The sequence below is a fragment of the Acanthochromis polyacanthus genome, chromosome 8 (assembly GCF_021347895.1).
Source record: "Acanthochromis polyacanthus isolate Apoly-LR-REF ecotype Palm Island chromosome 8, KAUST_Apoly_ChrSc, whole genome shotgun sequence".
NCBI lineage: Eukaryota > Metazoa > Chordata > Actinopteri > Pomacentridae > Acanthochromis > Acanthochromis polyacanthus.
In genome coordinates this window covers 21,282,776-21,303,776 of record NC_067120.1, presented here as the reverse complement: position 1 = coordinate 21,303,776, position 21,001 = coordinate 21,282,776, and the positions used below count along the sequence as shown (strand labels likewise).

The window sequence follows — 21,001 nt, the reverse complement described above, 5'->3', positions numbered from 1 at the left end:
TTTACAATACATAGGTTGCATTTAGCACAAAAGGTACCCGCAGGAGTAACTTCAGTGGTTATAAAACATTTTCACCTCATGTAGACTGTATCAACTTTAATGTTTTATAACATGGAAACTAAGTGAACACAGTTGAGATTTTTTTTTTAAGCATCAACACAGAAAAACACATTTCTACTCATGTATTCAAATGCAAATACAAAACAAATTGATTAAAAGCAACAGTGTGTCATGTGACAGTGCCAGAGTCCATCATGAGGCCGGCGGCTCTATCTTCCACATCATGGAGCTGGTGGTAGCAGCTTCATTAGGTGTGTGTCGGAGTGGAGGCCCTGAAAGGCTGCTGGAAGCTGAATGCACTGACGCAGAGTACCAAAGTGTTAATGCTGTGGAGAAGCCAAGTCTGAGCATACAACTCCAAACAATCCATCATTTGTGGCAGGATCTGAAAGCTGCTGTTTATTCGTGGTCTCCCACGCAACATCAAAGAACTTGTGCAGTTTTGTATGAATAAAGGGAAATATTTCAGTGTCCAGATCTGCAAAGCTGAGGCACACACACTACTGAGATTAAGCTGTAATTACTAGCAAAGGACAGACCTGAAGAGGGCCAGAGAACCTGTGTATAGTTTCAGAGATTTCCGTTTTGAAAGAAAGCCTGATTACATCTGCTATAATTCAGTTTTCTCACAGGAGATATTTTGACTTGGGACACATACAAAAGCAGATTACTAATTAATATTAGCCTTGTTTGCTAGAAGACAGCGTGACTGAGCCAGGCTGTAAAACCAAAGGTGTTAAAGTGAGTTCTGACATAATTTATTCCTCAGGTCAAACACTTTTCTGTGAATAGACGGTCCAAGTTCTGAAGCTGTGATATATCAAATCCACTGCAATGAACACTTTTTATTAGCATTGAATGTGCCAGACTAAGGTACTCATTTTAGTATCAAGCTTTAGCATACTTGTTCCGTGTGGTTATGACTTGTACAAACAGCACACCTAAGAGGTGTGTCACCTTATCTGACTTTCCAGCAGCCAATTGATGCTAAATGCTAAGCCAGTCCCTTCATTGACACAATGAGATTTTTTGAAAGATAAAAGTAACTTCTAAAACAAGCCGATGGGATGAAACAAATATCAAAATCCTGATCAGATGATAATCAGGATCCTCTGTAACTTAGCTGTTACAGCTGCTAAAACCTAATTTCCTACATGTACCATTAGCGCCTCACCTGCTGAACACACATTGAGAGTTTTATGGTTTTAGAGCACTGACCTTTGATTACAGAACTAAAGGACTACATTTCCTTTTACTTGCTTGCAGCTGATAAAAATTTTTTTATCATGAAAGTCACATAAGGACAAGAAAGTCTGTACAGGAACATTTTAGTTTGAGTTACTGCACAGGTTTACTGATCCTGCTTTGGATTCACAAAAGGTGAGAACAGGATGAAAAGCATTTTTAATGACATTCAAACAATTAAGAACACATTTATTTACAATACTTTGGCAACATATCACATATTTACAATTTCAATCAATCATTAAGAATTCCCTTTTACTTAAAAACATATTTGTGACAAAACAAGCTAATAAATACACATGAAAAGTATTCAACAAATGATAGCTTTGACTTGATTGCAAAATTGATTACATTTTGGAAAAAAAAGAGGACATTTAATTTCACGTTTTTTTCAAAGTTTTAGCCTCAGAAAAATCCAAACAGGAAACATGGTGCATTTTAAATGATAAACTGGAACTGCAAAGGCCAGTTCAAACATTATGGCAAAACTGCACAGATTTTCCACTCACATTTTAATCAGCCAATAACCTGAAATCTTCAACACAAGCGACTGGTGCGAATTGAACATGTCGCTGTCAGAAGTACTGCCTGAGTAGACTGAATGGGACACATCTTTCAGATATGCCATCAAAAGGCTCAGTCTCACAGTCAGACACAGAATAGATACTCTTTTGGCTTTGTTTGCCAGATGGTTTTGAGGTTCAGTGCAGCAGCCTCTTCCTGCTGTAGGTCTTCCCTGTGTTTGAGCGTTTAAGTGGTTGGCTGAAGGGAGAGAGGTCCGCTCCCTCTACCTCCATCCTCTTCCCTGTTGCAGATTCATCTAAAACATTCAGGAAATAAAATAGATCAGAGGTTAACTTGCAGTAAGAAGAATGCCCACTATCTGGCAGTATTTTTATTTTTGGCTGTTAGGCCAGTGTAAAGATGCTGGAGCTCTGGCCCACTGGCTCAGGGTGACAGGCAGAAACTACATTACATGGCCAAAACTCTGCAGTTGCATCAACAACATGGCAATATCTTTGTAATTATGATGGCTTAGCATCTTATTCCAAAACCATTAGCATTATCAAAGTCCTGAAACAGCCTCTTACTATCCTGAGCAGACACTGCTTAGGATTTTTGAGACCAATGGCAGGGATTTAGTTGTAGCTCTATATAACACACGATGACGCTAATATAAGATCTCATTTAACATGATATAGATATTCTGCTTTTGCTATTATAGATATAATGGGAAACATGTCAAAGTGCTAATAATTTACTGGTATAAATAAAAACATGCCTTTAAAACAGCGCATGTCTCTCACCTTTAAAGTTTCGTGTTCTCTTACTTGCAGAACCCGTTTCGCTCTTGAACAGTAATGGAGACTGAGTGAGGGCCAAAATCCCACTTGCAGTCACTGGCTTTCTCACCTTCGAGCTGGGAGGAGTTGCTACTGCCAAAATGTAGAAAACAAACTTCAGTGAATTGCTTCAAATCACTTACTGTCTGTTTGTGCTCCATTTCATTGGATACTAAACACAAAAATATAAATAAATGTAAGTTAAACCAAGATGTCCAATTTTGAAACACTGATAAAGCTTAAAGTGTTATCTTCCAGAACGTGAAAACCACAACTGACCTGACTTGCCATCTCCGTTTTCAGAAGCCCAGATGTTTTCTTCTTCAGCTGTCTGAGGAGCAGTGCAGTCATGAGCCAGCTTTTCCATCCACAACAAATCCTCCAGTGGAGAAAGAGGAGATGCATCTGCTCCAACTGGAGCTGATTGTTTGGAAGTCAGAGCTAACATTTCGACTTTGTTGTTTGAAGACTCATCAGCGTCCTCAACGTCCTGCAACCTGCTAACTCCGAGCTCTGCTTCCTCCAGTAACTCCTCCAACAGAGGCTCCCCCTTCACGCCACGATCTTGGCCTCCAAACACTCCAATCTGAGCTCTTTTCCTGCGGGGCCAGCTGTTCAGGTTATCTGGGGTGACTTTCCCTAAACTCTGAGGTGAAGGAGTCAGAGGAATGCTTTCTGCGATTGCCACTGGAGATACTGTTCCAGTAGGATGTCGTGTAGGTGTGTAGGACTGGCAGATGTAAGTCTGAACACCTCCACCTTTCCCAGGTGTGCTTTTTGCTGGAGTGACATGAGCACAGAGAGATGGTGAAACGCATCCAGGATCTCTATGTCTAGAGAACAAAGGCAGAGGGCTTTCCAGCTGAGGTTTCACACCAACTACAGGGCTCCGAGTTCCTGATTGAGGACCTCCATCTGTGACAAAGTCGCCTGCATTCATGGAATCCGTGCGTTTGAGTTTGAGTTTGGGAAGTCCTGACATTTGCATTTCCATTTCTACTTGGTACGTCAGGGGATTTGGAGTACCTGTGCCCTTTTGTCGGCTACGTTTTGCTGGGCCTCTAGGGGTTGAAAATCGAGGGGAATCATTCCCGTACCCTAAACGAGCAGCAGCCTCCCTCTGTTGGCGGTCAGGGGTCTGCCGGAAGCCATAGCTCCGGCTAAGTGTTTCTTGGGAAGGCAGGCGTATTTTAGGAGAGACTGTGTTTGACAAAAAGTCTTCATTAGATCGTGATGGCTTTCTTGAAAAGCTTATGTTCATCTTGAGACCTCCACTAAACTGCGTCTTCACAACTGCTGCATCAACAATGTCTATACTGTCCTCATCTGTGGTGGTAGTAGTGGTAGACTTCCCATGAGAAGAATCAAACTGCTGTGAATCTGTATGGGAGCTGGAGTCTGTTTCAGAGGACTGAGAGGTTTCAGCTTGCATCTCTTCTTTTTTATCTGACTGCATATTATTTTTCACAAGGTCACAGTTCTCAGCAGATTCTGTGTCCAAATTAGAAGGAATATCCTCATTAGACTGGGATCTTAAGTTCCTTCTTGTGGCTCTACCCCCTTGACCAGATCTTTTTCTTACAAGGAACTTTGCTGGTGATCTTATGGAGGCATCTGACCCTTCTGTAAGAGTATCACCTCCTTGTGACGTAAATACTGTCTCACATGGGGATGCAGTGTTTGCATTTTTCCCTGGAGTTTGTCCAGAGCGAGTAATCATTTGATGAGTAGGACTAGGGGTCATATTTTGAGTTTTAGTGCTTGGGTAAGGTGAGAGGTGATTGGCTGTAGGTGGTGTGGATTGTGGAAGAGGCATTTCCAGAAGATTTACAGTGTCACCTCTTTCAGGTGTGTTAATCTCATTGTGACTGTTTTTAGAAGCCCTTCGATTGTCTTCTGGAGTCAAGATGACATTATCTTCATGTTCAGATATCCTCCTGAGACTTACATGACAAGTCTTTTCTGTGGTCTTGAAAATGTCTCTTTTAGTGTTTGTGTTTTTGACAGGACTCCTGAACTTGTTGGGTGTTCTCAGAGAACTGCATGATGCCATAGAAGGGGATTCTGGTACTTTAAAGGTAGCACTGCTCTCCACCATTCTACATTTTTGAGGAGAGGGAGACCATGTGACGCTCTTCTTGGGAGTCCTGGAAATTGGACTGCTGAGCAGATGTATTCCAGCAGAGGAGCTGTATTCAACCAAAGCCTTGACCGGGGTCCTGAGAATACTCTTCAGAGGACTACTCATGGGGCTTTGCTTAGTAGGTGTTTTTACAACAAGAGTTTTTCTGGCTGGAGATCTGAAGGGACTGCCCCTCAGAGCCATACCAAGTGACCTAGAGCTGCCTGCTACAGGACTCTCTGCAACAGAGGACACACACATCCTGGATGAGGGCGTGGTTTTGAAAGTTCTTGGGGTTTGAGGGGTCCTGGGAGTCTTGGGAGTCATGCTCATAGTCCTTCCTTGTCTGCTGGGTGACTTTGCTGGCGTTTTGTTTGGGCTCTAAAAAACAAAAACAATTGATCACATTTTACATCAAACAAAATGTTAGTATTTACACTTACATGGCATAAGAAATTTATCCAATTTTGTCTTTAGTCATTTAATTCTTAGTGCATGCGTTGTTACTTCTTGTTTGTTCTTAAATTTTGTAAGGTTTAAATATTTCTTTAACAAATCTTTATTTTGATAAGCGCTCTACGTGGAAGTACGTTATTTTAAATGGCTCTCTCTTAGAGAAGCAGGAAGTGTAGTTGTGATGAGAGGCAGACGGAGAACATGTTAAACTTCGTTGACCTTGGCTCTCGGTTAATATAAATATTACCAACACCAAGGAGGCAATGCCGCAAATAATAATTTATGTTGCATAAATTAGTTCAGGATAACAGTAGATTATAAATATGTTAAAAAGTGATTGTTTTGCATAAGAAAAACAATTCATATTTACAAGTTTTTACACGGAAAAAGGACAGCATGTAACATTGTTGTAGTTCAGTTTTTATTCCATGTCCATGTGCAAATGAAGAGTCTTCAGTCAAAGGTCAAGCTTACTACACGACTGTCATTTTTGGAGGTGAGTTTAGCTCGCTGTTGAGCTGAAGTACACGTACACTTTAGTGAGAACAGCACAGTAAAAAGGCATACATCATCGGTGTTGGCAGGTACAAAAGATGGCAGAGAGGCACAGTGATACATCTTCAACTTCAAGCAGGAGAATCTCACGGACATCATACTCGACGGCCAGCGCCACAGCACATACCCGTGCTAAAGCAGAGGCTGCAAAAGTAAGAGCAGCTTATGCTAGCCAAGGAGCTCAACTCAAGATAGAGAAGGCTGCTAAGGAAGCAAAGCTACAGCTAACTGCAGCTAAATTTGATGCTGAAATGGAAGCTGAAATGGAAGCTCTTTCCTTCAAACGTGAAGCAGATGCAGCTGTTGCAGAGGCTGAAGCCTTGCAGGCTACTGAAACCAAAGGAGGCTTTAAAGTGCTGGATGCCGTCACAGAAGAGGAAAAAATGGAACGCACAAGTGAGTTTGTGAAATCACAAACAGTTTTACTCAGACAAAAGTCAGACAGCTACATCCGTCATCTCTCCTCCGCAAGTCTGTGAAAATGCTATCTATCTAACACAGCAAGCCCAGATAACAGTAAACAGCCATTATATGCTGACTCCATTAGCAGACCAAGATCATTTACTGACAAAATGGCTTGGTAAAGAACCTGGTAAACATGTCAGACGGATGCGCTCTGTGCATGTAAATAACCCAGCAGCAGCTCTTACAAAGGCATGGGGGAGACACCATGAATGCTATGTGGCTCCAGAAATAACAGAGAGATCCCTATTCAAGAGGCTGGATGAATTTCCAAGAGCGACAACAAAAAGCTACAAGAACTTGGTGACCTGCTCATGGAGCTACAGTGTGCAAAGGAGGATGGCGATCTCCTGGGATTGTCATATTTAGACACTGCACGAGGCGTAAACCTCATCGTTGAGAGACTACCTTATGCACTTCAAGAAAAGTGGGTGTCCACTGGCGCCAAGTGGAAGGAAGAAAATGGCACCTGTTTCCCACCATTCGCATACTTTACCAGGTTTGTCTGTCATGAAGCAAGAAAGCACAATGACCCAAGCTTTGTTCTTCCCAGCAGTAGCACCGTATTTGCAAAATAAGATAGACTTAACTTTAAAAGTCACAGTTCCAGAAATCAAATCTCGGTTCACAAGACCAACATCTCTTTGGAGAATTCAGATGCAGATCCACTAAAAAGCGACAATGACATAGTCAAAACATGTCCAATCCACAACAAACCACACCCTCTTAAGAAGTGCCAGACATTTAGAAATAAAGCGCTGTCTGACAGGAAGGAGTTTCTCAAGGAGAAGACAATATGCTTCAAATGTGTAGCCTCATCCACTCATCTAGCAAAGGACTGCAAAAGAACAGTAAAGTGTGCTGAGTGCAAAAGCAGCTTTCATGAAACAGCCATGCATCCCAGGCCAGTCTTGCAACCATCCAGGGCTATTTCATTGTTGGCAGAGAACAGTGGGGAGTGGGAAGAAGACCATGCTAGCGAAGCCATTATTAGGTCCAGCAGCACAGAAATATGTGATCTGGGCCAAGTTGGCAGATCATGCTCCAAGATCTGTCTTGTAAAACTGTATCCAAAGGGTTCTCAGGACAAAGATGTCAAAGCTTATGTAATAATAGATGACCAAAGCAATCGGTCATTAGCAAGATCTGACTTGTTTGATCTATTTGCCATGAAGGCTGAACCATCTTCACAATACCTCAAGACATGTTCTGGCATGGTCGAGACATCCAGCAGAAAAGCTGAGGGATTCGAGATCAAGTTGCTGGATGGCAATGTTAGTATTCCCCTGCCACCGCTCATCGAGTGTAACGAGATCATCAACAACAGGTCAGAAATCCCCACGCCAGATGCAGCCCTGCACCACCCACACCGAAGGCAAGTTTCTAAACATATCCCAGAGTTAGATCCTTAAGCAGAGATCTTACTGTTACTTGGCAGAGACATCACCAGAGTGCATAAAGTAAGACAACAAGTCAGCGGGCCACACAATGCCCCTTTCGCCCAACATCTGGACTTGAGCTGGGTGCTAGTAGGAGAAATATGCCTGGGCAGCGCGCACAAACCAATCGACGCAGCATTCAAGACCAATGTGCTAGAGAATGGCCGCCCTTCAATCCTCCGACCACGCACAAGCTTCCTGCATGTTAAAGAGAAATTCTGTCAGGGAGGGGAGTCTCATGACAGTGTCTCCAGGACTAGCAAGATTACAGAAAAGATGTTGGGACAAACAGTATTCAACAGAACTGAATCAGACAATAAGCCAGCTCCATCCATTGAAGACATGATCTTTATTAAAACAATGGACAAGGAAGTCTATAGGGATGAAGCTAACAATTGGATTGTTCTGCTGCCGTTCAGAAAGCAAAGTCAAAAACTACCTAACAGACAGCAGGCAGTCGATCGCTTCACATCTCTTCAGCGAACTCTGAGTAAAAACCAAGAAATGCATGATCAGTACATCACCTTCATGGGCAAGATTTTCAAGAATCACCATGCCAAGGTAGCACCCCACTGGGAAAAGATGAGGAATGCTGGTACCTACCGACGTTTGGAGTGTACCATTCGCAAAAGCGCGGACAGATTCGCGTGGTCTTTGACTCCAGTGCCTGGTTCTGCAACATTTCTCTCAACAACATGCTGCTCACAGGTCCAGACCTCAACAATTCCCTTCTTGGTGTCCTGATTCGCTTTCGCAAGGAACCGGTTGCTGCAATGGCTGACATGCAGCAAATGTTCCACTGTTTCCAGGTTAGAGAAGACCACAGGAACTTTTTACGTTTCCTCTGGCACAAAGACAATGACACAACTAAACCAGTCATCGGATACAGGATGAGAGTCTACATTTTCGGCAACAGCCCGTCCCTTGCGGGGGCCATATACGGCCTTAGAAGAGACATCACTAAATGTGCACACAAATATGGAGAAGACACTGTCAAGTTTGTGAAAAGACACTTCTATGTCGACGACGAACTCCTTTCTGTACCGACTGACGCTACAGTTATTGACCTACTAAGTAGGGCCCGAGCTTTGCTTACTGAGTCAAATCTGCGTCTCCATAAATCAAGCCCTCATGGCAGCCTTTGCACCTGAGGATTGCACTAAAGGCGTGAAAGACTTTGACTTTAGTGACCAAGCTATGCCCACTCAACATAGTCTGGGACTGTTATGGGAGATAGCAGCAGACACTTTCACCGTTGCTGTATCTTCAGCAAGTAAGCCGTTCACCCGCCAGGGAGTGCTCTCCACAGTTAAGTGTTTTTGATCCTTTGGGATTGCTAGCCCCGGTTACAATCCAAGGAAGAGCTCTTCTTCAAGAATTTACTATAGACCAGTGTGCTTGGGACAGTCCAATCCCTCCTGAGAAGCTTCGTAAATGGACAGCCTGGAGAGACTCCCTCCAGGACCTGAAAGACCTGCAAATGCCGCATGCATACACAAAAACCTCCCTCACCAAGGCAGTACACACAGAGTTATGTGTGTTTTCCGACGCTTCCATAAAAGCAATAGGTGCAGTGGCATACCTTAAAGGAGTGCAAAAAGATGGACATGTTTACATAAGGTTTGTAATGGGAAAGTCAAAGTTAGAACCTCAGTCCAAATCCACCATCCCAAGACTTGAGCTTTGTGCTGCCATCTTAGCTGTAGAGATGGCGGAGCTCATCCAGGATGAGCTAGACACTGAGCTGAATGAAACTAACTTCTACACAGAGTCAAGTAGTCTTAGGCTACATATGTAATGAGACTAAGAAATTCTATGTGTATGTCCACAACAGGGTGCAGCGAGTCCATCAGTCCACAAAACCTGCTCAGTGGCACTATGTACATACTAATGACATTCCAGCTGACTATGCATCTCGCTCAGTACCCGCATCACAGCTGGGAAGGACTACTTTATTGGAAGACATATTGCAGAATGTGTGTATGATGAGATAGCGAGTGAATAAATATATGCAGTGTTTGTTGAACCAGCAATTGTACAAAAAAATAAAATAAAATCAAAACACTAAATTTGACACATGTAGGTAAATTGTGCTTTGACAATGATGTATATGTCAATTCCCATTTGGCACTCATCTGCAAACATTAAAATCTTTAGGTATAGCCACCACCAACGCATGTGAAATTTTTGTGAATTCAATTGTAAGATGGAGAACTTACCTCAAAAACACTAGAGTCTGTAGACAGCCGTGACCTGGTGGCCCTGGCTGTACCAGACTGGTCACAATGACGTCTGGGTGAATCAGCAGCCCCGAAAAGAAGCCGCATAGGAGACTGAACTCTTTTTACACTAACCCCACTGATTTTTCCACCACTGAGAGGAAGTTGAGAAACAGACAGAGCTCTGTCCAGGTTGCGTGAGCGAGGTTGAGAACTTGAGTAGAAGATGCTCGAGTGTCTTCTAGCAAACTTCTTTATCCTTGGACTCCTTCTTAGGTCTAACAGAAAACCAAAGCACAAAAAAAGTTGTAGGTAGTGCTTGAATTCTGTAAAACCGCACTCTTGTTAGGAAAAACAAAACAAAAAAATATGCATTAAACAAATGTCAAAAGCTCAAAAATATTCCTGCAATTCTATTCCATTTCTAAATAAAATATCTGTAATAAAGCCAATTGCTGTATGCAAGACTAAGTTATTTTATTTTATTTCAAGGCAAATCATTTTTAATTTGTATTAAATTCAAATTAAAAATGAAGATATTGATTTCGATAAAGAATCTCCAGATTCCTGCAATGTTTTTATCTGACTTGTTTCTACATTTCGAAATCATCTATTTTATACATAAAAACAGACAGATGAAGTATTGTACATTCATTTTAAAAATGTATGTGGAGAAACAAAAAAACTAAGATACCGTCTGCAGGTTTTACTGGTGATTCTTCCACAATACACTCCTCAGCCACGGTAGATCTCCTGCAAAAAGATTGTCACAATAGGAGTAAATATTTTGAATTTGATGATGATGATACTGATGTTGATTTTGTCAAGAATAAACTATTGTCCAAATTGAGAAACTGTCCCTAAATAAATGTCATTAAGGTAAAATAAAAACAATGAAAAACAAAACATACCTTCCCATTTTCTGCCGATGTAGGAGTCGACTGGACACTTGCTTGTGCGCAGGAGTCTCACACACTTTCTTTGTAAGAAGCTTGTGCTTCACTGAAATGGCATAATACCCTGTTAGATAATTTAACAAAACTATGCAATTAAAATGTCTTTTTTGCTACTGTCTGCCTGGCAAGGAAAACCCTCATACCAAGTTGCTTAGCAAAATACTTGCATCTCCTGTAGATTAAATGTTATACAATACTAGTTTGAATTAATGAAGAATTCTTTTACCTTCAGATTCATGAGATCGCTTGCGTTTCAGTCCTTCCACAGCAGACACAGACTGGCTCCTTGGCAACTTGGCTTTCTTTGTAGGGGAAACAGTCTGTTGGTTGAACAGGTTTCTTCTCACCTTCGTCACTTCTGTGGATCAATACATGGTATGTTTTCAGGACTGTAATGTCAGTATAGCAATGCACTGTTTTCATTAGTTTTCTATTTTCAAGGTGTCCAATGGTATTAATGTTATTAAAGAGCTTGTTTTTGTGAAAAAACAAAGACTGGGATGCACTTAGTCATTCCCGATGCCTTGTGCTCATCAGAGGTTCAAAGTAGCGGTATTTAAGCCCATTTTGGCAAGTACAAGTGATGCAAATGATTGAACAATTTAATGAACAGCAGAGGAATGAACCCTTCTATCTTTTTAAATCGAAGAAGCCTGAGTTTTCAGAGGAGGTGTTGACAAGTTCAGTAAAATGAATTCCAGATATCTGGTCACTATTCTTTTACTAGGAGCCTACCACCATATTTTTACCACCCCAGTCAAACTCATACAGGTTCAGTTATGATCTATATAAAGAACGTACCTTGTGTTTCTTGTTTTTGAGGTTGTGGTTCTGCAGCAGGATTCTCCAGAGCAACAAAGAGTTTTGATTTGGACTAACGAAAACACAATAAACGGGTATCTGGATTAGACATCTTAAATAAACAAGGACGTAAATCTGAGGTACGCGTCGTAGATAGGTAGTGGTCTTCATATAGACAGTCAAAGCAGCACATTTAAAAATGTTCTCGCCTATTGATGACTCTAATCAGGATTCAACCCAACAATCAAAGGGATTATTAATATTGATCAAGGTTTCATAGTAATTCAACAGAGATGTCAGAAGTGATTGTCTTACAGCTCTTGTAGACTTTCTGGGCATTTCAATCTGACGAAGACTCTGTGACGCTTCACTCATACTGCGATGACGAGTCAGCATTCCATTCCTAAGAAAAAAAATAAATGTTAATACCAACATACATAACATACAATATGTGTCATGGAGAAAACAGAAAACAGCTTCTTAACACTCAATTACTAGGATTTCATTGCAGAGACTTTAAAATAGCAACATCCTCATCTTCTTTCAAATGTCTGCCTCTTTATTGTAGTATCAGGGATTTACTGTTTAAATTACAGGTCTTTCTTGACTTTCCACAATCAAATACTGTCTTTTCAGCCAGAGAACAGCGCCTCATTACCTTCTCTTGTTGGCTGAGCGATTTCGCAGGTCATGCAGGCAATCTTTGCCATCTGAAACCAGGCTGAGTGTGGAAGTGGGAGGTGAAGAGGCTGAGGGTGAAATGCTGTCCTTCACAACTGACTCGTCGCTGAAGAAGTCATCGGGCAGAGCAGCCACTAAGGCCTCAGGGAGCTGGGTGCCAAGACTGTGGTAGACGTCTGCAAGCACTCTGGGGACGGCAGTCAGGAACCTGACGTGATGCAGAAAAAGCTGTTAGACTCTTAGAACTTTAGTATGAATTATGGTATTGCACCTGTCATTAGTTGTTTTTTAAAATTTAGATATATGGGAGAACATTTTAACAAAAGTGTACAGGTGAGGAACCTGATGTGACTTTGCCACTGCATACATGGAAATTCTTGTTTTCTTAGTATTGATCCTTACAAGTCATTAACAATTACTTATTTGCTTCTGAAAAAGAAAATGATGACAGAAAGTACACTTTTTCATTCTTGACTGTTGAAATCTCTTGATGTAACAAAAAAAAAAATCCCCCTTGCTGTAGCCATACACTTACCCTGGAAGAACTTCATCTTGGAGGAACCTTGCAAGGCAAATTGGATCTTTTGTTAAGGAGATTATCCTTAGCATTTCAGCCATCTGAGGGACAGAGGAGGATAGAATGTACTACTTGATCAGTTCAGGATATGTACTTTAATTAGTTTGAAATGGTTGATAAAAAAATAGATTAAATGGTTTTAAATGTAATTGAAAATCTTATTTTATGATGACCAGACACATAATTAAATTTGGCGTGATTCTATTCAGATATTTGCCATGTTTGACCCCTTCTACTATGTCAGTCAAACGACAACAACCGGCCAAAAATTGTTGTTCCCAAGAGTGAACACACAAAGCATCAATTTTTCATCAGTATGGTATGAAAAAGAATGGCAGTGCTTGTTTGCAAAAGAGAACTACACACCCTGTAGCCACAGTTAGCCTTCTACTTGTTCACATTTAACACAAAAGACTACACTGCATAAAGGACAAAACAGTAATGAGCATCTTACCTCCTCTGCCATCTGATCAACATCGAGTGAGTCAGTTTGTTCCGAAGAGAAAAGTTTGCACAGCTCCAATCTCAACACCACCTGCAGCTGGCATCTAGATAAGACAGACTGTGTTAGTGACACATAAATAATACCGACTTGATTTTAAAACAGAATAACTTTATTACTATCAAGGAGAAAGAAAACGGCTGTTTTTCCAACTTTTAAAACAAAGTAAAAGTAAAAATGTGTTAGAAATCACTCACTCTCTAACTTTGCTATCAACATCAGCAGACATTCCATAAAGCTGTCTGACTGATTTGCTAGTCTTGAGGAGATGCTGTTGAACAAACAAGGAGGCCTTTACCTAAAAAGAAGACAAATATAATCATCAGTCTGCTGCAATGATTGATATCATCAGACAGAATATCGAAATACATTTGAAAGCTATCACGTCTCACCTCCCAGTCTGATTCTGCTGCAAGAAAGGTTTTCACAGCAAACAAAAGTTGCTGAACACTTGTCAGGAGAGGTAAGTCTCTCTCTGCCACAGTCTTTTCATAATTGGACTTCAGATGGGACAGCAGCTCTGTGTCACTAGTGAAACCTGGGCAAAAAGAAAAGATACTCCAGTTGATTTCTCAGCATATAAAAGAATAGTTCGACAGAAATTTTGGAAAACGTATCTTTATTTTTTGCTTAGATTATTTCATTCAACACATGAATATTTGAGCGGGTATGTTGTAAGTATTGACAGGGGTACTCACTAATAGTGCTTGCTCCTCCAGATTTGTTTCTGTCACTTGATCGTCTCTTCGCTAGTCTGTCTGGCCCCCTTCCCTCAGTCCCCAGCTGCTCAGCTTCTGCCTGGGTCTTTTGGGCTTTGACATTCAGGCGTGCCACATTCAGCATCTGCAAGGAGCGACTCATGGTCTTCATCTTCTGTTTCACTGGTGTACGCTGGGCGCCACCTATAGATAAAGAAAAGCAAGGATACAAAAACAAACAGGAGTGACATTGAGGTTTTGACAATGAAGGAGAAAAAACATAGTGAAAATTAATGACAAAAAGGATATTTGTGATTCCAAATATCTGAAATTTGACTATTTTCATGATTTTCACAGAAAGTAAAAAATTCAGATGCAGTTTGCTTACGTTTCTTGTCCCTCTTGTTGTCTGAGTCCTGTGAAGTTTGGTACAGTCCAGCCAGACCACTGATAAGTTCCTGCTGCAGGACAGATACCTCCTCCTCTTCTCTTTGCTCTGGCACAGCATACAGCAACCTGTTCAACAGTGTCAGGAGAACCACAGGTTTTCATATGCTGTTTATTATTTTATGTTAAACAAAAAAAACACAGTAACTTTACTAGTAAATAATGTGGAAGTTCTACATACAAAAAGTACTGTTAATAGCAATAGAGAAATGGTGACATATAAATTCATGTACCCCATTGACTCCATTAAATGAGAGGTCACTCCTGACTGGTCTGACTGGGGGAACCATCTCCCAAACGTGCTACTTGTTAGTTGGCTTTGGCTGATTTCCTGCAGAGCCCACTCCGGAACGGGACAATCCTCTACCGTGTCTGAGGAATAAATAAATACAAACAAATGGTGAACCATTAAATTATGCACAAATTGAAAATAAAACACCGTTGCTATTATTGTGGACCACTGAACATTGTATTTACAACTACAATTCAAACCAGCACCTTATGTTTACATGCATATCTGACAGAACTACTTAGGGCAGAAAATTTTGCAAAATTCTTACAATAACCAAATTAATGCAGGACTTTGGAAGCTGATATTGATGTCTCTGTACAAGTATAAAGAACAGACAATGAATAATCACCAAATGGTATGTTTTTTTGACATAAACATCTTTATATGAATTACTTAGATTTGTTTTACAGAAGAAAGTACATACGATTCAGGCAGTCTCTAGACTTTATGTTACAGATTTAATGACATGATTTAGATTTTTTTTTTTTTTTGCAAATGTGTAAGAAATAAAAAACTGAATTCTCTTATTTACAGAAGTACTTGCTGTGGTACTCCAAACAAAAAACAGTTCTAAGAAACTATCTGTAGATCGTCATGATCAAAGTGTGGTAAAGAAAAGATCAGAGGGAGGTATCACAACATTTCTAAAGTTTTCAGTGTTCCGAGGACCACAGTGGCCTCAATAATTGTGAAAGAGAGGACAGCTGGAGCTGTTAGAACTAAATAGAGTTGTCTATTTGTCCAGCATGAGTAACTATGAATGAACGGTCAGGTAGGTGACCAAGAACCCAACAGTCAGTCTAACACAGCTCAAGAAGTCCAGGAAGCTGACCAAGTTGGCATGGAACTCACAATTCTCTGTTTTCACAAACATTCTGTTTCACAAAAGCCTTCACAGAACATACCGGATTTGAATGATGTGTTTAGCGGAGTGTGGGAGAGGATAAGAATGGTGTCTGGGTACATATAAACAAAGCAAACAAGGAAATTTCTGATAACATTGTTCAAAAAACAGCTGTGGTGTTGGTAAGGCTAAAGGGCACTACAAGAAAAAGGCAGTTTTTCCACTCTGATTCTGACCCAGTGGCAGGAGTTTCTTAAATCCAGTTCAGGTAATCTCTCAGATCTTTCAGTTGCTGAAAGTGGCAATATTTGTTCTTAATAGGGATGTTGTATAGAACAAGGAAGTCAGTACAAGGGTGGAGGGTGTCATTTGAGTCAAAAGGAGATGATGAGGGCTAGACAATACTCGCAGCACGGGAGTCAGTCATTATACTTCTCAGTGGCTTCTCTCAAGACGAGAGGCAGGGGAGCACCAGGAAGCAGACTGATGGCACAGTCGCACGCTGGAGACATGGGAAAATCCATAGAAAGGGTGACCATCTTAGCAGCACTCTATCAGTCAAGCCTTTATGGCACAGTGGTTAGACAGAAACCATTGAATAGAAAGCACATAATAACTCGCTTGGAGTATCTTTGCCATTTAAAGAATGTAGAGCATGAGGGAAAATATTTCTATGTCGGAGACAAAAACTAAAGTATCTGAGCAGAACTTCAAGCACTCTGTGTGAAAAACACCAGGGCATCATGCTTCTCAGGAGCATTAAAAGAGAGACTGGTCAGAATTAAAGGAAGGAGCCAAATACAAAGAGGCCCTTTAAGAAAACCTGCTCCAGAATAGACACAACCTGAGATGTCTGCACATGTGTGGAAAGACCTGAAGATGGCAGTTCACACATACAGATCCAGTTGGATGGGACTTGAATGGATCTTCCAGGAAGAATGGGACAAACTTCCCAAATTCAGGTGTGTAAAGATTGCGGAGACTTAAGAATCAAAACTGTAATGGCTAACGAATGGGTACTAAATTAAGAGTCTGAACACCCTATAAATGGTTGTATTTATATAGCGCTTTTATCCAAAGCGCTTTACATGATACACCCATACACACACACATTCACACACTGATGGCAGAAGCTGCCATGCAAGGCGCTAACCACGACCCACCAGGAGCAGGTAGGGGTTTGCTCCCTTGCTCAGGGACACCTCGACATAAGCTCGACGGGCCGAGGATCGAACCGGCAACCTTCCAGTTACAAGACGGCCACTCTACCCACTAAGGCATGCCGCCCATACGTGCCGCCCCTATGTAGATGAAAGTACCAATTCTCTTTTTTTAAGAAAACTGCAAAATTAGTAGTTATGGAGTTATGTATTACTGTTGATTGGCAAAAATTGCAAATTGTGACCATTTACAATTAAATCTGCAATACAAAATGTGGGGGGAAAAAAGAGTTAGAATCTCTATGAATCAATTTTCTAAGCAACAGATTTTACATCTCCAATATCAAGTAATTTTCTCTGTTCGATAAAGTATATAATGGTGACAATGTTTCTAAATTACCGTAAACCTAGTTTGGCATATCTGATATGAAACGTCTTGTTATTGATCAGCCAACATATACATTGAAACCAGTCCCTACCATTGGCGCCGTCAGCATCCTCCTTCATGATGTCATACACCACTCCCAGAACGCTGCTCACTACATCTGGCAGATCTGCAGAAGTTTCAGTTGTGGTGAAGGCAATGTTTTCAGTGGTCAGGATCTGGTGCGGCTGAGTGATTAGAGGCTGAAAAATGGTCAGCAGAGCTGTAGAATGAGACGACGGGGAGACGACAGCCGGACACATCAGTCCATTGACATTTACCTCAGCAACCTGGGGGAACAAACAAGAGACGGAAAAGAAATGAATCACTGAATGCATATTGAAGACAACAAAATATTAGAGACTTTAAAAAAAAAAAAAAAAAGTATGTCCTGTTTGTTCTGATGCAGCTTTCTGAAGGCTGGTTCATATCTCAGCTGACCGTCTATCTCCCTGGCAATATGCTGTATAACCTAATCATAGACCCCTAGATCCCTACATTGTTTCAAGTTTCAATTTCATAACTATACATTGACTAAAACATCATTAATGACAAATTTAATCCATTCGATCCATGACTAAATTTAGTGGGATCATGTGATACCAACCATTTTTGTTGCACCATATACCCTTCAATTTGTTTCAGTGACTTCAATGTTAAACTTAAAGTTTATCTCTGGCTTTTCTGCAATGAACTTCTCACTAATGAAAGTCAGTGCAAACATCTCTATTGTAGAAAAACTTGCTCTGGGGGGATTGATGCAAAAACTTGACAAATGCTGTTGATGTGTTGATGATGGTATCAGAAAAGCTTTATATATTTAAACTTGTCAAAAGCAAAGCAAAAGACAATGTTTCTTGAAATAGGAAGCACATGTTGTTTCTTCCCCCCACAAAAAAACATTTTATGGCTAACACTGCAACAGAGTCTGTACTGTTCTGTATAACTGAAACAAAATATGCATATGCATACATAAGAGTCACTCTGTTAAGTACAACAGAACTGCTGTGTTGGTCTCACCATGTGTAGAGCATAAGCAGACAGTTCCAAAAAGAGATGCTGGAGGGCAGCAGCCGCCTGATCAGTGCTGCTAGTGCACTGAAGCACCCATGACTCTGTGGAGGTCTGCGTCAGCGATGAAGCATCCCAGTCCTGCAGCACTCCTTTCAGACACACTTCAACAGGCTCTGGAAGAAGCTTCTGTCTGCGGGACACTGGCTCCACCATGATACCACATGTCTGAGTCACATCCCCTGGTTTGGTAAAAAAAACAACATAACACAAACGAATAGCCTTATGTTTATGTTATGTTTAATGTATCTAATTTTATTTTCCTGTCATCTCATATCACTTCCCCTGGTATATTAGGTTCATGTTTAATTGATTTTATGGACCCTAACCACTTGCTATCACAGTTTAGAGAACAGTTGTGAGTTAGGATGGCAAGCTGACTCTGACTTTCTCAGTTGACGCAGAGTGTGCACCTATCCGATCTGATCGGAGTTCAGTTTGCATTTGTTAAAGACGTTATCTCTTGGCTACCAACCTTGCTCCCATCGTAGAACTCCAGCTTTGAGAGGAAAAGCCCGACGGTAGAGCCTCTCATAAGACAGCAGGTATCCAATGCTGGACTCGAATGCAAAGGCCTCTCTCATCAATCCTGAGTCAGGCTTGCGGTTGCAGCAGAGGTTCAACAGTGCAACCACAGGGATCACTCTGCCACCCACCTGAGCTAGAGCCTCAGACAGCTTGTCAGAGCCGAAATGGTCCTCACACTTCATAACCTGCAATAGTACAAACAGTTGTTCACATTAGTGTAGTAGGGGAGATAGCAAGTGTTTATCTAAAATTTCCAGTACCTTAATTGACAAATACTGTCAATTATTGACTTAATTGTTTATAAGCCTCAGAGTTAAGTTTGTGTTAAAGTGTACAGATGTTTAAAAAATTATATTAGAAATATCTTTTTTCTGCCACATGGGTAGCAAACAGAATTTTTCAACCACGGACCAAAACTTTCAAAATGTTGTTGTCAAAATAAAAATGCAATTCCAAATTGTATAGGTTTTTCTGGTCTGAAATTGTTTTCAAAACGTGTGTGACAATATCATCCATGTAAAATAAGCAGTGACTGATTACACTATAATAAATGATAAAGATTTTGTTGTTAATGACCAATTGCCAAGTAAAACAGTGTAAATATCTGGTAGTTATGCCAATATTCCTAAAACAGTTTGCTTATAAAGTGTTGATTGTGATAACTCATTACTGTAAGCTCTCAATTTTTGTAGGTGGCTTGGTGATATTATCTTATATAATACCGTACAGTGTGCTGTACTCACCTGGATATGTGATCTACTGTCAATCCAGTGGAGGACAACTTGTCGCTGAAGCAGCATATCACAAAGTCCCTTGGATATAATGTACCCTGTCACATCTGCTGGCAGGACATTGTCTCCAAAGGACAGATAGTCCACAAGTTGTGTCTTAGAAAGTGGACACTGTGAGACAACGAACACCACATTCCTCCCATTGCTTGAAATGTCATCTTCATGTGAGACACTGGGCCTTCCAGCACGACCAGCCTTCCTAGGCCGCAGGGACAGTTTAGTGGGAGAAGTGATGTCCGGCCTGTCCCACTGAAAGTCCAACAGGGTTTCTTTAAGCGCATTTTGCACTGAAGCACAGGGACTGGATTGTTGCTTCTGTTGAAAAGAGCACCTTTTATCCTTAACGTCAAACTTCGCTTCAAACTCTTGCTCAAAGTCCTCAAATGTTTTGTGCCGAAGCTCCTTGAAGTCTGATACCTTCGATACGAGGCTAGCATTGCGACCAGTCTTAGATTCAAAAAATGTATAACCCCACCGTACTTTCTCGAATCCAAATTTGTAGCCGAAATGCAACAGAATGTGTAAAATTCCCCGTTTCACGAAGTGGTTCCTGACATCCAGCTGACTGTCTGAGCCGTGATCTCCACAATCCACATCGATAACAAAAACTAAGTTGTGTACAGCCATGCCGGTAATTGCAAAAACTCCAAAGAAAGTGAGTGGCTTCAAAGCCCTTACTCAACCACATGCCACGTAAACACGCCAGTCTTGATCAAATGTATTCCAGCCCGTTGTCACGAGGTTACTAAACTTGATCCAGCTTGTTGTTCACTGTGTGTGGGCACATAGACGCCATTTACAATTGACGGTAGCTAACTTCATGTTTCCATCCTGATGGCTAACTATTGTAAAGCTAACGTATGTTACAAATTAGCATGAGCTAACGCGACATTAGGCTATCGCTCAACTTTGTGTGGCATAACCCAACATCAATGGCATAAAAGAAGCTAGTTCGAACTTATTACGGCATTTTTAAGAATGCTTAAAGTGTCAATTTAAAGTTACTCGCACACCGTAAGTCAACATTCGCCATTTTCTTCTAGCAGTCTGTCAACTGTTCGCGCTCCTTGAACCAGATCCCGCCCCTTTACTCTGATTGGCTACATCCTGCAACAACACCAACATCATTTGTCCAAATCCGGTGATACGCAACTGGGTCTTATGTCTTTATTCATTGGGCAGATGTTCCATCAATCAAACTTGGACGGACCCACATTTCTTGAAAAATAACCACCCTACACAAGAAGAGGCAGCAGTAAAGAATAATTTATTTGCAGCTGCTCGCCATTCTTAGTGCATCAAGATCAAAGAAATACGCGTGCGGCATA

The 21,001-nt window shown here is 41.1% G+C and overlaps 1 protein-coding gene across 2 annotated transcripts; it reads right to left on the bottom strand.

Annotated features, from left to right (window-relative positions):
• Positions 1-1,449: 1,449 nt before the first annotated feature.
• On the bottom strand, positions 1,450-20,743 carry ticrr (TopBP1-interacting, checkpoint, and replication regulator). Of its 2 annotated transcripts, none has more exons than XM_022211772.2 (21): positions 19,626-20,743; positions 18,830-19,067; positions 18,304-18,536; positions 17,339-17,573; positions 14,797-14,935; positions 14,505-14,632; positions 14,117-14,320; positions 13,811-13,956; positions 13,616-13,716; positions 13,371-13,464; positions 12,875-12,957; positions 12,317-12,547; positions 11,974-12,061; positions 11,659-11,731; positions 11,084-11,215; positions 10,813-10,903; positions 10,596-10,654; positions 9,902-10,179; positions 2,928-5,151; positions 2,613-2,741; positions 1,450-2,125 (listed from the first exon to the last, which is right to left on the bottom strand). In XM_022211772.2, exons 1-21 carry the CDS (start codon positions 20,298-20,300, stop codon positions 2,007-2,009), a joined length of 5,700 nt encoding a protein of 1,899 aa, XP_022067464.2. In that variant the 5' UTR covers positions 20,301-20,743; the 3' UTR covers positions 1,450-2,006. The 2 variants fall into 2 exon arrangements, with proteins under 2 accessions (XP_022067464.2, XP_051808511.1); XM_051952551.1 differs by having other exon boundaries at positions 2,613-2,738.
• Between the last annotated feature and the right edge of the window lie 258 nt (positions 20,744-21,001).

What these genes read in the sequence shown, in the direction of transcription:
- ticrr (XM_022211772.2), bottom strand. Translation starts at nt 20,300, where the DNA reads ATGGCTGTACACAACTTAGTTTTTGTTATCGATGTGGATTGTGGAGAT. An exon ending in CAGCAGAATCAGACTGGGAG is followed by an intron (nt 13,717 to 13,810) that starts GTGAGACGTGAT and finishes TCTTCTTTTTAG; the next exon opens with GTAAAGGCCTCCTTGTTTGT. An exon ending in CATCGGCAGAAAATGGGAAG is followed by an intron (nt 10,655 to 10,812) that starts GTATGTTTTGTT and finishes ATCTTTTTGCAG; the next exon opens with GAGATCTACCGTGGCTGAGG.